Genomic DNA, 14,858 nt, shown 5'->3' with positions numbered 1-14,858 from the left:
CCAGCTTTATCACATTCCAAATGTTTTCCAAGAATTTTGCGAAGTGACAAAGATCCCTAGAATTTGTTTCTTGGCCCCTGAGGCGAAGCTCTGCTTGAGAGTCTGTGCAGATGGGTGCTGATGGAAACAGTGGTGATGAGGAGTGCTGCTGGTAGCTGGTGGAGGGAAGCTAGAATTGCTGAGAAAGAGACGAGGGATGCTGAGAATTCACAGGGTGAGGAGGAGAGAGCGAGAGGGGAGAAGATGGAAAACAACAGCACCTGGCTGGCTGTTATGCCTTCGCCAAGGATAGAGTGGAGGCGGATGTATGTTTCCAGTGATGTTTATTTGTTTCTCTGTATGTTTGTTTGTCTGCAGGATTCAGTAAAAACTACTGAGCCGAATTTGATGAAACTTGTTAAAAAGGTGGGGTTGGAGCAACAGACAAGCTCATTAATTTTGGATCACTTTAGAATGTATTGAAGAATGTATTGTGGAAAGTCAGATGAATGGTCTGTCAAAAGCAAAAAATGAGACTGAAGGACAAACTGCATTTACGTATCCTTGTGCATGAACATAAATGGAGGAAAATGGTGAGCTTTTTGTAAGGCTGTTTACACTTCTCAGTTTCTTCCGTCTGTTTCATGTAATCCCCAGAGACTGTATATAAAAGAAAGCCATAACCACCATGAAGAGCCACTGGTCTGAGCTTTGATGTGCCAACATTAGCATTTTTGAAGCCAGATGGAGTGCTAAGTAATCAGCAATTAACTGCACAATGAGCTGTATTATTTGTCATATAACTGCATTCAAATTATGCATTTGTGGATGACATGCACCATTATCCACTTCAAGAGTGCATCAACAAGGACACAGATTAAACCAGAACGACATGTAAAGGACTGCGAGCCTCACTTGTCTCAATTAAAGTCAGAGTTCATGATTCAAGAATAAGATAGACAATGGGCAAAAATGGCATCCACATGAGAGATCCAAGGAGAAAACACTGACTAATAAGAACAATAAGCTTGTCTCACATTTGCCAAAAAAAGCATCCTGATGATTCCCAAGACTTTTGGGAAAATATTCTGTGGACTGACAGGACAAAAGATGGACTTTTTGTGTGCTGTTGCATCTGGTGTAAAACTAATACAGCAGTTCATATAATGAACATTATAGCAACCGTCAAATATAGTGGTGCTAGTGTGATAGTCTGACACTGTTTTGCTGCTTCTGGACCTGAATGACTAGCTATAATTGATGAAACCATGAAATCTGCTTTCTGCGAGAAAATCCTGAAGGTGAACGTCCAGCCATCAGTTTGTGCCCTAAAGCTCAAGCACACTTGGATTATGCAGCGGAACAATGATCTGAAACAGGTCAGGGAGTCCACCTCTGAATGGCTCCAAAAAGAACAAAAAACAAAAACAAAATGAAACTTTTGGAGTAGCCAAAACAAAATCTAAACTTAAATCCCTCTGAGCTGCTTTGGCATGACCTAAATACAGAGTCGTCATTTTTATACCCGCTGTATTGCTCCTATACTGCATATTTCTAAAGTGTGTTTGTTAACAGTACATTTACTGCTACATGCATTGAGAGTAAGCTAACGCAGGGAAAGTAAGACAAAAACAGTTAAACCTTGGCTGTCAAAATTATTAGAGAAAGCAATATGTTTAGTAGTTAAAACAGTCTAAGTTAATACTGCAATGTTACTTCTTAAGAACATATTCTGAATTCAGACAGCTCTACAGTATGCAGATAAACTGTCCACTTACAATTAAAATCATTCCTTTTCCTTTAGTGTTAATAAACTCAACATATTGCTTGCAAAACTGAAGGTATTTTGTTCTTCTGTCAGCACACGAGCATTGATCCTATGCCTGTGCTTGCGTTGGAGTGTAGCAGCACCCACACATATTGCTGAGATGAATGTCTGGCATACAGGTAGACTCTTTATAGCTATTCTGAAATGTTTTGTCAAACAACCTTACAGTGTAACCATATAAGTTATCACAGCCTGACCTGTGTAGGCAGGTAAAGTCGTAAATCTTAAAAGGCAGCGACTTCTGTGCGCATCTCTCTTTAGAGCCGTACATGCTGTAAGCGTAGTTAATATATTTTTTAAAATGCAAAGCATATATAACGTTCCAGAGAAGCTTGCAAAAAGGGCACCGTCTTAAAGGGTTTTACACGCTGATGTTGCATCTGGCCTTAAAGAGATATATACACTTATCATGCTCCACCAGGTAAATGTGGAGCAGGATAGCTCTAAACTACGCCTTTAACATCAACAAGTTATCATGTTTACCACTCTGAGCTGTCTGTGATCACAGTACACCAAAAGATACCAAAAGAAACAATTTGTTCATGACTCTCTCAGTTGCATAATCATTTATGATTCACCACTTCCTGCAGGCTTTAAAACATGCAGTGATTGCCATGACTACAGATGGCATGTGCATAAATGCTGCACATTAAATGATTTGAATATTTATCAAAATGTGACATGCTGGGTTTATTGAGAAGAATTTTACATTGCTGACAGGCAGATAAAATATGTGCGCTTAAAACCTAGATGCTGATGAAGATTGACAGCATTATGGTCCAGCGTATATACTGTGTGCAAAGGGTTCTGCTTAGAAGACCCAGCCACAGGGAGGCCAGTGAAATCCTAGTGCCAGAACCAAGCCTGGATAAAGGGGACGGCTTGGGTTGAAAGATTCATGGATGTAGTGAAGGAGGATATGCAGAGGGTTGATGTTCGAGAGGATGCTAGGGATGGAATAAAATACAGGCAGATGAAGAAGAACATGTTCTGCCTAAAAGTTACCTTGTGTGAGAAGTTGAAGAGTCCGGACTTCCTCCCGGACACGAAGCTGCAGGACCTGCTGCAGGATGTGCTGCCTCTGCGCTTCCTGCATGATGCCCATTCTTTCCAGCTTTCTGTCCGTCAATCTCATCAGAGCCCGCCCTGAACAAAACACGCAAAATGAATCTGAAGGTTAAAGGTGAGACGCCTGGGTGAAATTTAACATGCACAGCTGGAGACACTCCAAAAAGGGCTACCGATAACGTATTCGTGCCTGTGGAAGAGCAGAGTGTCAACGGCATTCAAGTGCAAATTCCTAAAGCTGTTCAAGGACGCAATATTTTCTTTTATAAAAGCATAAAGAGAAACTGTTTTACGACTCTTTCTTTTTTATGTGACCGTCACTTAGCCTGAAATTTCCAATTAAGCCCAGTGCAACTCACTGCAAAGCAGTTTCGTCTCTGCATAAATATCAGTACTGTGTATCCCTTGAGCAAGGATCCCTCACAGCTCTTTCCTTAATTGCAAATCCTTGTATAAAAATTCATAATTTAATCATGCAATCAGTTTGTATGAAGGGGATTTAGGCTGCTGATAAAAAGCCATGCAGAATATGGTGTAATTATTAACGCTTCTTATGAGTGCCTTTGTAACATGTGGGATGGTAAGCAGATAGGATAATACTGCAGAGCAATTACTAGGCATTAAAGTTCGTCCCCAGCAGCTCCCTTTCCTCTTTCGCCCTGATGGCTGTCTGGACAAGAAAATCTGATTGGTTTGACTGCCAAGAGAGTAGCTCGGTCCTGAAAGCCTCATGGATGCTGGTTTCTCATATTCGTCCCCATCTTCTTTTTGTTCTAGTTTCCTCTGTTCCACGACTATTTGTGGTTTGATCAACAACAATCAAATGCGAAGGCTCAATAATAAAGATTTAATATAAAAATGTTTCCTTTTGTTCAAATCCAGCCTGCCTGCAAAAAAAAGGCAGACTTTACAATTTCATGTCTCTTGACTTTCTTGGACTATCTGTTGTAGATTGTTTGGGCATGCTGAGCCCCATGCTACCACTTTGCTACCACAGCACAAAAGGGAGTTTGCTTGGAAAGCTAAGTACCCTTAAGTGTTATCGGTAAAATGTTGACTGTGTTTGGCCAATTTTCTTCTTTCTAACAAAAGAAGCTCTTGACTCTGCCCTACGGCCAGATGGGGGTAAAATGCCTAATATAGTTAAGACGCCTCAACTTGAAGTCGCACTGAAAGACTGTAGACATTACAAAAACACTGGGGAACTAAGTAGAGTCATAAAGACTCAGAAGTAAGAGGAGCATATTAAATGGGAAGATGGAAAGACGAAGACTACTGATGTGAAAAAAGAGAGTGGAATCGGAGGCTGAGAGTGGAAAGTCGGGAAAGAAGAGTGAGACGTACAAACTGACAGAATGAAAAAAAAAAGAAGGATGCACACATAAAGCATGCTGTTATGAGTCTATAAATATTGACCAGCCATCACTTGGCACCTGATCTTGTAACTCAAGATAGATTGGCATGGCAACAGAGGTTTGCTTTTTCTGTGCTTCTGTAAAGTCTACCTTAAACAACAGCAGAAACAACAAAGAAAACACGGCATACTTTACATAATGGATAATAATGCATGCTTAGAATCTTTATATGTTATTATTATCATCTTGATATTATGAATTTGGAAAATTAAAATAAAACTATAGAGCACTTGTGTCAAACTCCAGTCAACTTTTAAATGTGTCCCTGCTGCAACACACACACATGAATAAGATTAGTAGGCCATTAGCAAGACTCTATAGACTGCATGCTGAGGTGGCAACCCCTAAGCCTACTGAAGTAAATGTAAATAAATGGAAGTAAATGCAAGTGTTTGGAAAAATGTACTTTTATTGGACCATCTTCATTCGCTTCGCTTCATTGCAACATGAATCAAATTGTTGAATGCCACCTCAGCTTAAAAGGTGGCTGTAGCTCAGGTGGCAGAGCAGGTCAGCCACTAATCAGAAGGTCGGTGGTTCGATCCCAGGCTGCCTCCTGGCTGCATGCCAAATATCCTTGGGCAAGATACTAACCCCATGTTTGCCTACTGGTGGTGGTCAGAGGGCCCGGTGGCGCCAGTGTCCGGCAGCCTCACCTCTGTCAGTGCGCCCCAGGGCAGCTGTGGCTACAATGTAGCTTGCCATTGCCAGTGTGTGAATGTGTGTGTGAATGGGTGAATGACTGAATGTAGTGTAAAGCGCTTTGGGGTCCTTAGGGACTAGTAAAGCGCTATACAAATGCAGGCCATTTACCATTTAAAAGTTTCAGGACACCGGCTCTCGAGGACTGGAGTTTGACACCCCTGCTTTAGAGAAACTCCCCTTAGTATTTATTACTTTACTAAAATTTATTATCACAACTTGCCTATTGAAGCTTTAATGGGCATCTTTATTGAGACTCAGGATATCTACAAGACTGCTTTAAAAACACTGTGTTACTTACTGTAATACCGACACTAATGTTTCCTAAAGCAATACTGGCAATACTTAAAAAGACTGAAACTAGCAGTGAAACTAATAAAAACTAAACTACAATGAAACATTTTTCAAACAATAAAAACTGGAAACACTCTGGAAATTTTTTTTAATTAAGAACAAAAAGTCAAAACAAACAAACAACAAAAATAAAACTAATAAAGAAAAATAGAAGTATAATAACTACGTTCTCCGCAACTTTAATACCCACCCGTCATTATTTATTTGCCCACACATTGTGTGATCACCACAGACAGAAGATTGGGATACTTAAAAGAATCAAGGTAAGCTAAACCTCATATATCTTATTTCAGGTCAATAAGTTTAAGGAAGAACTTTCATTCAACCATATGTTCTTACTTTGTAACATTCCCTTGCTTTCACCTGTTTGTGTGCCTGCTGAGGCTCTTGGTGTACAATCTGAAGGGCAGGCTTACAGTCTTTTCCTCTGTTGCCATTATTATGTGCTGAAACTGCTCTCATTGGACCCTGACATTACTTTGTTTGTAGATGGCTTGTGACTCATATGGCGTAGTAAGTGGACCTTGGCATGATGTTTTTAAATGTCTTTTCCCTCTTCTTTCTCTACAATGTCACCATCACGGGTGAATGATTCCCCCGCTGAAGCCAGTCCAACATATAAGCTGAACAGTTACGTGATAATTGGTTTTGATCTCTTCCACCCAGACTTTCCCTGTTTGCTTATCCTAAGGACAGCTTCAACCCTTTTTTATCTTTACTCCCAGATTTTTTTTAAAATTATTATGTGATTGTAATTTTAACAGATTTTTATCATGAGGCATGACAACAACATGCACTGTATTGTATGCAGATATTTCCCCCATTGTTCTTTGTAGAACTCAGAACTCCTAAATTGATTCTACTTTCAAACTTTTGAATATAGCGATTTGTAGTGTGTCACTTTGAAGCCGATAGCCTGTCACTTGCATATGCCTGTTGCTTCGGTTGCCTAGGTAACTCTCTAATGTACAGGGTGGGCCATTTATATTGATACTAGAGATGGCACGATACCACTTTTTTATGTCCGATACCGATACCGATATCATAAATTTGGATATCTGCCGATACCGATATGAATCCGATATAATGTTTTTTAATCAACAAAACTGTTTTTTTAAATATCTTGCTGCATTTTGTATAAGTTCATACTCAAGTTTAAAACAACAACTACACTAAAGCTATTCTGTTATACCTATACGCAAAAAAAAAAAAAATTTCATAGTTCAGCAATACTGATCAATCTAATAAACTTAAACCTACACCATCCTCCCTATTCTGGTATTTTAAAGAGTACTTAGCATAAATATTAAGCAACCTAACTAATAGGGTTCCAACTCCCAGCAACAACAAAAATAAATAAATAAAAAATAGGGAACCACCCCTCACGCTCCACCTCATGATGCTTAATCAACGTAATCAACCTTAATTTGATGCAGTGTGAAAAAAAATGCACAGAAATCAATTATTTTTCAAGAAATATTAAATAGATTCAACATCTTTCTTCAACAAAATTGCAGACTGCACAGATGGTACCTTCCCAAAGGAAAAAGTACTATAGCTTACTAGGGTATATATATTAGACTTAATAGTTACTATATACAGTAATGGACTTCTATTCATTTTACATCAAATTAAAACTTTGGGTGTAAGATTCGGATAATTATTTATTAAAAGCTAGACATTTTAAATGAGAATAAGAAAGAAAAGTATGTCTTTGTGCCCCCTTTTCCCTGTTCATGCCCTATCGGCCCCCCTGGCTAAACTTTGCTAGATCCGCCCCTGCACAGTTACCAGCCGTCAGCTACGTAGAAAAAGATCCTCGAGTAGAAAGTAATAATAAATAAATTCTAACAACAGCTTATCAAGCTTAAACGTGCTGCTGTTGTTCAGCCGATGGTTTCCTCTTTCTGGTGCAAAGTGGGCCAAAAACAAACCAGAGAGACGGACTCGCGACAGAAAAGCCGATCAGCTGATCGTTAAGCAGTTTCATGATTGAAGTAGCAGCCAGAAGAAGCAGTCGCTCCATATATCGTTTGGTAAGCTTAACGCAGGAATGCTTTACAAACATTCAGAGATGGACTTACACACTTGCTTTACTTCTCTCGGGGATAACTTTGTCGGAGATGAAATGCCGGGTTGCTAGCGAAGCTCCACATGCTATCCAGACCACCGACAGGTCCCGCATGCCACAGCCGCTCTATCACGTGATGCATACTGCTCCGACGTGCTAACGTTCTGAGGTGAGTTACGGCGTGTTGCAAGTTTTGTGAGGTGCTTTCGTGAGATTTAATGGATCGGATTACATTTTTTATTTTTCTCCGATATCCGATCCAGTAATTTAGGTCAGTATCGGACCGATACCGATACGTAATATCGGATCAGTCCATCTCTAATTGATACACCGTAATAACGTGGGAATGGTTGGTGATATTAAAGTCCTGTTTGTGGCACATTAGTATATGTGAGGGGGCAAACTCCTCAAGATGGGTGGTGACCATGGCGGCCATTTAGAAGTCGGCCATCTTGGATACAACTTTTGTTTTTTCAATAGGAAGAGGGCCATGTGACACATCAAACTTATTGTTAATGTCACAAGAAAAACAATGGTGTGCTTGGTTTCAACGTAACTTTATTCTTTCATGAGTTATTTACAAGTTTCTCTTTGTTCACAGCCATTGACATGTCGAAGAGGTTAACACGTGAGTGGATCGAAATTGTGTTGATATTTGGTGAACGCAATAACCGGGTCATTGCAGTAGATTTCAATGCAAGACACCCTACGAGACCACCCGTCTCCCATGCTACAGTTAGCAAACTGCTTGCTAAGTTTTGTGAAACTGGTTCAGTGTTGGATTTGCCAAAATGTGGACGCAAGAAAACTGTCACTAATGAAGAAACATCAGTGGCTGTCCTAGCTTCATTCAGCAAGAGCCCACAGCGTAGCACTCGCCGCATGTCACTGGAGAGTGGCATTAGTCGAACATCCCTTCGGCGGATATGAGCTCCCCTCCTTCTAGAAACTTAAAGTTTAAATTCAACCATAAGCTGCACAGTTGCAATTTGAGTAAAAGTCTAGCTTTTTTAATCTCACAAGTCTAGTGGAATATTGTGAATGCCTGCAACATGACAAGCTCTGCAATTATCATGAACAAGCTGCCAGTTCTCAGCGGTGAATGCCAACGCGCCGCTTCTTCCGGTCAGTGAGGCAGCATTAGCGGGGTGGAACAGCTTCTGTAAGGCATCCAGGCTTTCACTCTGCTTTCCCGCAGTTCTGAGCCATTTGCTTTGACAATCCCACCAAGACTCAGCTGGGAGTTTTTCATACCACAATTAATACACTGTGCACTGTAGCGTGGTTGTGAGGAGAGGAAGAGGAGGAGAAGGAGGAGGTGGACAGCAGAGGAAATTGGTCAAGAGGAAATAAATGAGGTAAGGGGAGGAGAAGATTTAAGAAAGGCTGAACGTAAGGAAGCGAAAGAAAAACAGTGAATCAGCAGTAAAAGGCCCCAGAAATGCAGAGGTGAGAAGAAAAATGAGATAGGGCCTGGGCTGTGTGGACAGTGGTGCGAACGAAATATTATGTCGGCCTGGTGTTCTGCTGCTTGGCCAAGACAGTTATAGCACTATGATATAGCATGGCCTTAGTTCATTTAACATGCCAACACATAAAGATCATGGCAAAAAGACAACATGACAGAAAACCATTAAGTTATCATTTACTTAAAACATATAGTTTACACACTCACACTGTGACACTGTCATCCTTTCCCGACCTAAAAGCGTACCGTTTGGTCATGAATCTAGTTCTCAACATGTGCATAATGACTGTCCTGTTACTGTAGGCAAGAAAGAAAAATGCTGGCTATGATCCAGTCACCACAGCTCGTTCTCTTTCAGAATATTGATTAGACAAGAAATTTCATCCATCTCTGAAAACCGAAAGGGTTTACTCTCTTTCTTTTTTTCACTATCATTCTTTTCCATTCATTCCCCTTTCTCGCTCATTCCATTTAAATGCTACTTCAGAGTTTTTATTTATGAAATTTAGGCAAAGATGACAACCCTTCGACTTTCCAATTTTGGCCGTTGAGGTGTTAAAGCTCTAGTATTTTCCTGTCCTCATTAATCAAGCAGCAAAAACTGATGAATTGTGGCAAGTCATTGTTGCAGACGCGCCGTTGGTGTTTATCCAGTTAATTCATTTGTAGGCTGTGGTGATCTGGACAAAGCTGGGGACATCACACACACCCCTGTTTCAACTATGAGTGTTGGACATTTACCGTATTTTTCGGGCCATAAGGCGCACCGTGTTATAAGGCGCATTAAGTGAAACAAATCAAGTCAAACTTTACTCAACTCATTCTTCTTGCTTCCTCCACTTCCGTACCATTGCTTCATTTATGTTGAATTCCATCACAGCTGCTCTATTCCCGTGTTGTTGCAGTATATTAATGACTAACCTCGTATTGTTGATGGATTATCTAAGTTGTTCTCCTGACTGAAATTTGGTCCGTTTACAGCATCCTGCCATGCGATCGCATTTATCCCTAACAGTGTTGCCAACTCCTCAGTAAGGAAAATCGCTATTGGCTGTCCTAAAAGTCGCTAGAAGTCGCTAAATGACGTCATTGCCTAATTTGCATAATTGGCCATGCTAATGTAATTGTAACCTACGAGAGAGAAATAACATCGGGGAAGAGACATAAAGAAGAGATTTATTTATGACGAAGTCTCCAATAACACCAGAAAAAGTCACCAGATTTGTTGCTAGTCGCTTTTTAGAAAGAAAGTCGCTAAGGGGGTCTGAAAACTTGATAAATATAGTGACAAAGTCGCTAAGTTGGCAACACTGGTCCCTAACCATCGGGAACCCTCACGTTAACTTTTATTGAGTGGAAAAAAGTTAGCATTCATCCTCCAGCTTCACTGTTTGTTATGCTAACATAGCTGTGTCGCTGTAACGTAGCACATCATTATATACCAGCTAGTCCAACTTCAGTAACCCTACAAAAGTCACTGCTGTTTAGTTTTCTGTCGTCATTTATGTTGGAAGTGATAGCAGAGCTGTATGTTTTAATTTTTTCAGAAATCTCTCAGTAAGAACATGCTATATCATGTTTAGGTGGAAACTAGCGAGCTAACGCCTGCTAACTCCATTAAAGTTAATAAATTCTGTTTTCATGGATGCCTGGATGTTAAAATTAATTGTTACACCTGGTAAAGCAGCAACGCTGATCAGTTTATTAAAGATGAAAGAATTTAGACAGTTTTAAAATCTCAGTGATGCTGCAGTGTTTGTTTGACTTTGGGACCTGACTTTGGGTAAGCGAGGCTCCCGACTAATGCTCCGACAATCCATCAAGCAGTGCGGCTTTGTAGCTTACCAAAGTCATACCAAAACATTTTTGACAGATTTTTCAGCACCGTGTACCACATAAAATCAGTTAGAGGTCAATAATCACAACTAGAATTCATACATAAGGTGCACCAGATTATAAGGCACACTGTCCATTTTTGAGAAAATTAAAGGATTTTAATTGCGCCTTATAGTGAGGAAAATATGGTAATCTACTTTAAGTGTCCAATAAGAAAGTCATAGATCTGAAACAGAAATTCAGAAGCTGCTCCACAAATAGCAGTTAAGTCGCAGCAGGAGGGCGATTTAACTGAAAAAGGACAAAGGCCCTTGGCAACTTTGCTTTTATATAGGAATATAACAACAACAACAAAAAAACAACCAATTGATACCGGCAACGATTGCAAACTGTTGGCAATCAGCTGTCTGCAATTAGAAATTTGCCTCATCTGTCTGGGAGTGAATGCAGTGAGTGTGAGACAGACCTCATTTATTCGGAGACAGGCTGTCTCCCATCAGGCAACCTGTGGGCAATGAGCTGGTTGCTGTAAATCACCGGGCAACTGGAGGTTGCCATCTTATTTTTACTTTGGTGTAACTAAGCCATTAAACTAGTTGCCTGAGGCCTATAAGGAGAGACCCAACCCACCACCATCCAAAAAAATAAATACAAATATAAACAACCACCCAACTCATTCAGGTCAACCATGTAGTGAATTGAATGTTGAGAGGATTGAGATGATACCCTTGTCACTGAACTATTTTCCACAGAAACAGAGGCAGAGTTTGTTCTACTCTAGTGTTTTTACACGCAATTTGAAAATGTGTCTATCAGTTGTGTCTGTAGGATGTTAAAAGGAAAGGGTGTATATGTGTTGCTGCACATGTTCTACCTGCAACACAAATGTCTGAATTTCAAGTGTTGAACAGCAGGGAGATGAGGTGCTCTATTTTCATTATACTCTGTGTATTTTAACACACAAACCAAATATGGGTACACATGTTGTGCACACATACTTCCTAAAAACACACCGACGTACACACAAACACATTGTCCCTGGGAATTAGATTAATGAGTGGTGGGTGAGCAGCAGTGTTGGGCTGCAGATTAATCTGCAGCTATAGCGTGACCATAGTCAGTGATGAATGGGAGCTTAAAGTGCATCTGTACACACACACGCACGCAAAAACACAAATACATATACAGACAACGCACTCACACCCAGACACTGATCCTGCAGTAGCCCACTTCATTTTGCAGGTGGAGCTAAAATGGCATACTAATTATGGCTGTGTGTGAGGCAGCCATGTGTAAGGACAGGAGTACAAAGGCAGCAAATTAACAGTCCTCTGCCTCCAATTTCCAAAATGGCACTTTTCAGCCCTGACAATTTTTGGCAGCTGTGCTCAAAGCTTTCGATACGGAGCAGGAATGTATTCTAAGACTTTTCCTCAGGTAAGTCTTCCATACCAGTCACTCATCTCAAATCTCCTTCTCAGCTGTGCTCATATGGGTGTCCTCTGGGGATGAATGTCACCGAGCTGCATCTGGAAAACTGCACTCCAAACCCGCACGACAATCTGTCAAGCGCAGCATAACAAGCCATGCAAGTGTTGAGCGCTGGATATCCAGTACACTTCTTGCTGCCATATGTGATAGGATCCCCCTCAAGAATAAAACCAAGATAACAGAATTGGATTCAACTAGCGTGCAGTGACAAAACTGTGGCAGCACTGGGCATATCCTTCACTAGTATTCACTGTGATGTGGCGCAGCTTGAAGTCCTTAAAGTCAATGGCAACTGATTGTCTCAGTCACGCAGCTGCCTGTAGCCCTGGAGCTAAAAGGCTACTAGAGCTACTGAGCACCTGTGATCCAATGCTAATGCTAATGCAGAGTGTAGGAGAAAAGCCCAGTTATAATCCTAGAGAGAACAAGGTTCAGTCTAAGTAATGAAGACAGTCCCACCAGAGATGGAGAGACACACAATTACATGCACCCAGACAGATAATAAGCCGCCTCAATCCTCCACTTGTCACATCAGTAGTAGCCTCATGCTGATTTCACCATTACTGATGTATTCTAAGTTTGCCGATCATTATACTGCAACTCTGTTGGATAGCCACAGCTAACAACATGCAGACAGCTCACTTGGACTCTAACACTGTGGAATCCATCTAAATCACTGAGATGACTTGAAGTTTGCCGTGGCAATAACTAGCCATCTTTCGATGGTTATTATGGAAGGACAATCGCTTGTCATTTTAGATAACTACCGTTCTGCGAGATGAAGTAGATTGCTGGATACACTTGTGAGCCAGAGAGGTTGTGATGACCCAGGTGAAACCTGCTTTGAATCTGTCATACCAACCTTGAATTCACCTACACTATCAAGTTATCTATTGCTGTAGTAGGAAGAAGAAAGTTATTATTCTAGAATTATATTTGGGTAATATTTACTTTTTTGGTGGAATACTGTAGATTTTCTGGGCCTTTGATGTTTCTATATTGCATTTATTTCTATGTGGCGCATGGGCATGCTGCACTTAAAACGCACTGTGAATTCGTAGTTTCTAAATAGTAGGTATTAAAAATGTGGCAAGCAAAATATGTAAACACATATACAGTCCTATGTGCATGGCGTTAAGGAAACCTTGTGAGACTAGTTTTACTGATGCAGGAAACATTTAGGAGAATCAGATGTCTTACACAAAAATATTTATTGCAGAGAGCTTGGTCCTGCTGAATAGATCACAGCAATTCAGGCTGACACGTAAAAAAGCCACCATCCACTTAAGTGGCCATTATGATAACAGCCCATATTTTACCCTACACAAAAACAAGCCATTCACAAGTATTGCACATTGCTCTCCATACACCACTTTGTGAATGAGATATTATATATGGGGCAGGTGTTACTTGGAAGGGAAAACTTGTAAACTATTCAAGGTTTTTCTAGTGAAGCCATAAAGATGGAGGATGGTAGGAAGATGTGATTGGTTAGTTGGTCTGCTGAACTACCTATGAGAGACCCCATCCTCAGGGTAACCCCTTGAAATCATAGCTAAGCGACAAACATCTTCACATATACACACAGACAATAAGCATGAAATATATATATTGGGGCTGAAATACAGCGCAAATCAAGACAGAACCTAAACAGATAACTGTAAACACTGTTGTACCTTGCTCCTGACCTCTTCTTTACTGATAACAACTTGAACCAGATCTTTGGATTCATCACACCATCAGACACATTGCCACAGATTTTGGGTTCGGTTCTCTTTCTCTGGCATACCTCAGCCTCTTCTTCCTGAATGGCTTCAGATAGCCTGGAGGACTATTTCTTAAGACATTGGAGTAAGATGGTAAGATGGTTCTCTTAGCAATAAAGTTTAAAGGCACTGAGATCGTCCTTGTAACCGTCACCCACCACTGTTGTGTCATCAGCAAACTTCACAATGAAATTGTAGATACTAGTGGCCGTGCAGTTGTAGATGTAGCGTGAGTACATGAGAGTTCAGTATACACCCCTGACGTAACACCACGCTGCCGTCTATGAAGGCTGCATGACGTCACACCGCGCGACACCGGTGATAAGACCCACCACTGTTGAATTGTTGGCAAACTTCACAATGAAATTGGAGATGCTAGTGGCTGTGCAGTCGTAGGTGTAGAGTGAGGACAGGAGAGAGCTCAGTGTTGGGTCTGTGCTTCCACAGGGCCCGCTGGTTTAGAGACTTATTCCCATTAACGAAGCAAGACGAACAGCTCAGCCGGGTTTTCACATGCTAGCAAGGGAAGGATCTCAGAGCAGCCCTTCTGCCCTCGGTGTCAGACCACTTTGAAGAACCATCTCCCCCTGCAGCCTTTTATTTCTGTGACACACAGTTTACACAAACACCCACTGTAAAAAACCCCATGGCTATAAAAGGTTAAAACACTGTGTCTTTGTGTGTGTGTGTGTGTGTGTGTGTGTGTGTGTGTGTGTGTGTGTGTGCGCGCGTGCGCGTGCGCGTGTGTGCGTGTGCGTGCATGTATGTGCGAGCATGTGCGTGTATGTGTATGCATGTGAGTGTGTGTGTGTTTGGGGGTGCGTTTGTCTGACCTCCTGCTCACCAAAGGGTCATAAAGGCAGGAAGTTTAAAACAGAAC

The 14,858-nt window shown here is 41.0% G+C and overlaps 1 protein-coding gene across 2 annotated transcripts in view; it reads right to left on the bottom strand.

Annotated features, from left to right (window-relative positions):
* Positions 1 to 14,858, bottom strand: part of samd12 (sterile alpha motif domain containing 12) — a 131,786-nt gene that overhangs the window by 70,550 nt on the left and 46,378 nt on the right. For both annotated transcript variants that reach the window (XM_004548946.5, XM_004548945.5), the window contains exon 4: positions 2,813 to 2,953. In XM_004548946.5, the coding sequence (XP_004549003.1) occupies positions 2,813 to 2,953 (141 nt within the window). The remainder of the gene's footprint in view (positions 1 to 2,812; positions 2,954 to 14,858) is intronic.

This window comes from Maylandia zebra, linkage group LG22 (assembly GCF_041146795.1).
Source record: "Maylandia zebra isolate NMK-2024a linkage group LG22, Mzebra_GT3a, whole genome shotgun sequence".
Lineage (NCBI taxonomy): Eukaryota > Metazoa > Chordata > Actinopteri > Cichliformes > Cichlidae > Maylandia > Maylandia zebra.
The sequence above is the reverse complement of the archived record's forward strand: the minus strand, read 5'-3'. Positions and strand labels throughout refer to the sequence as shown.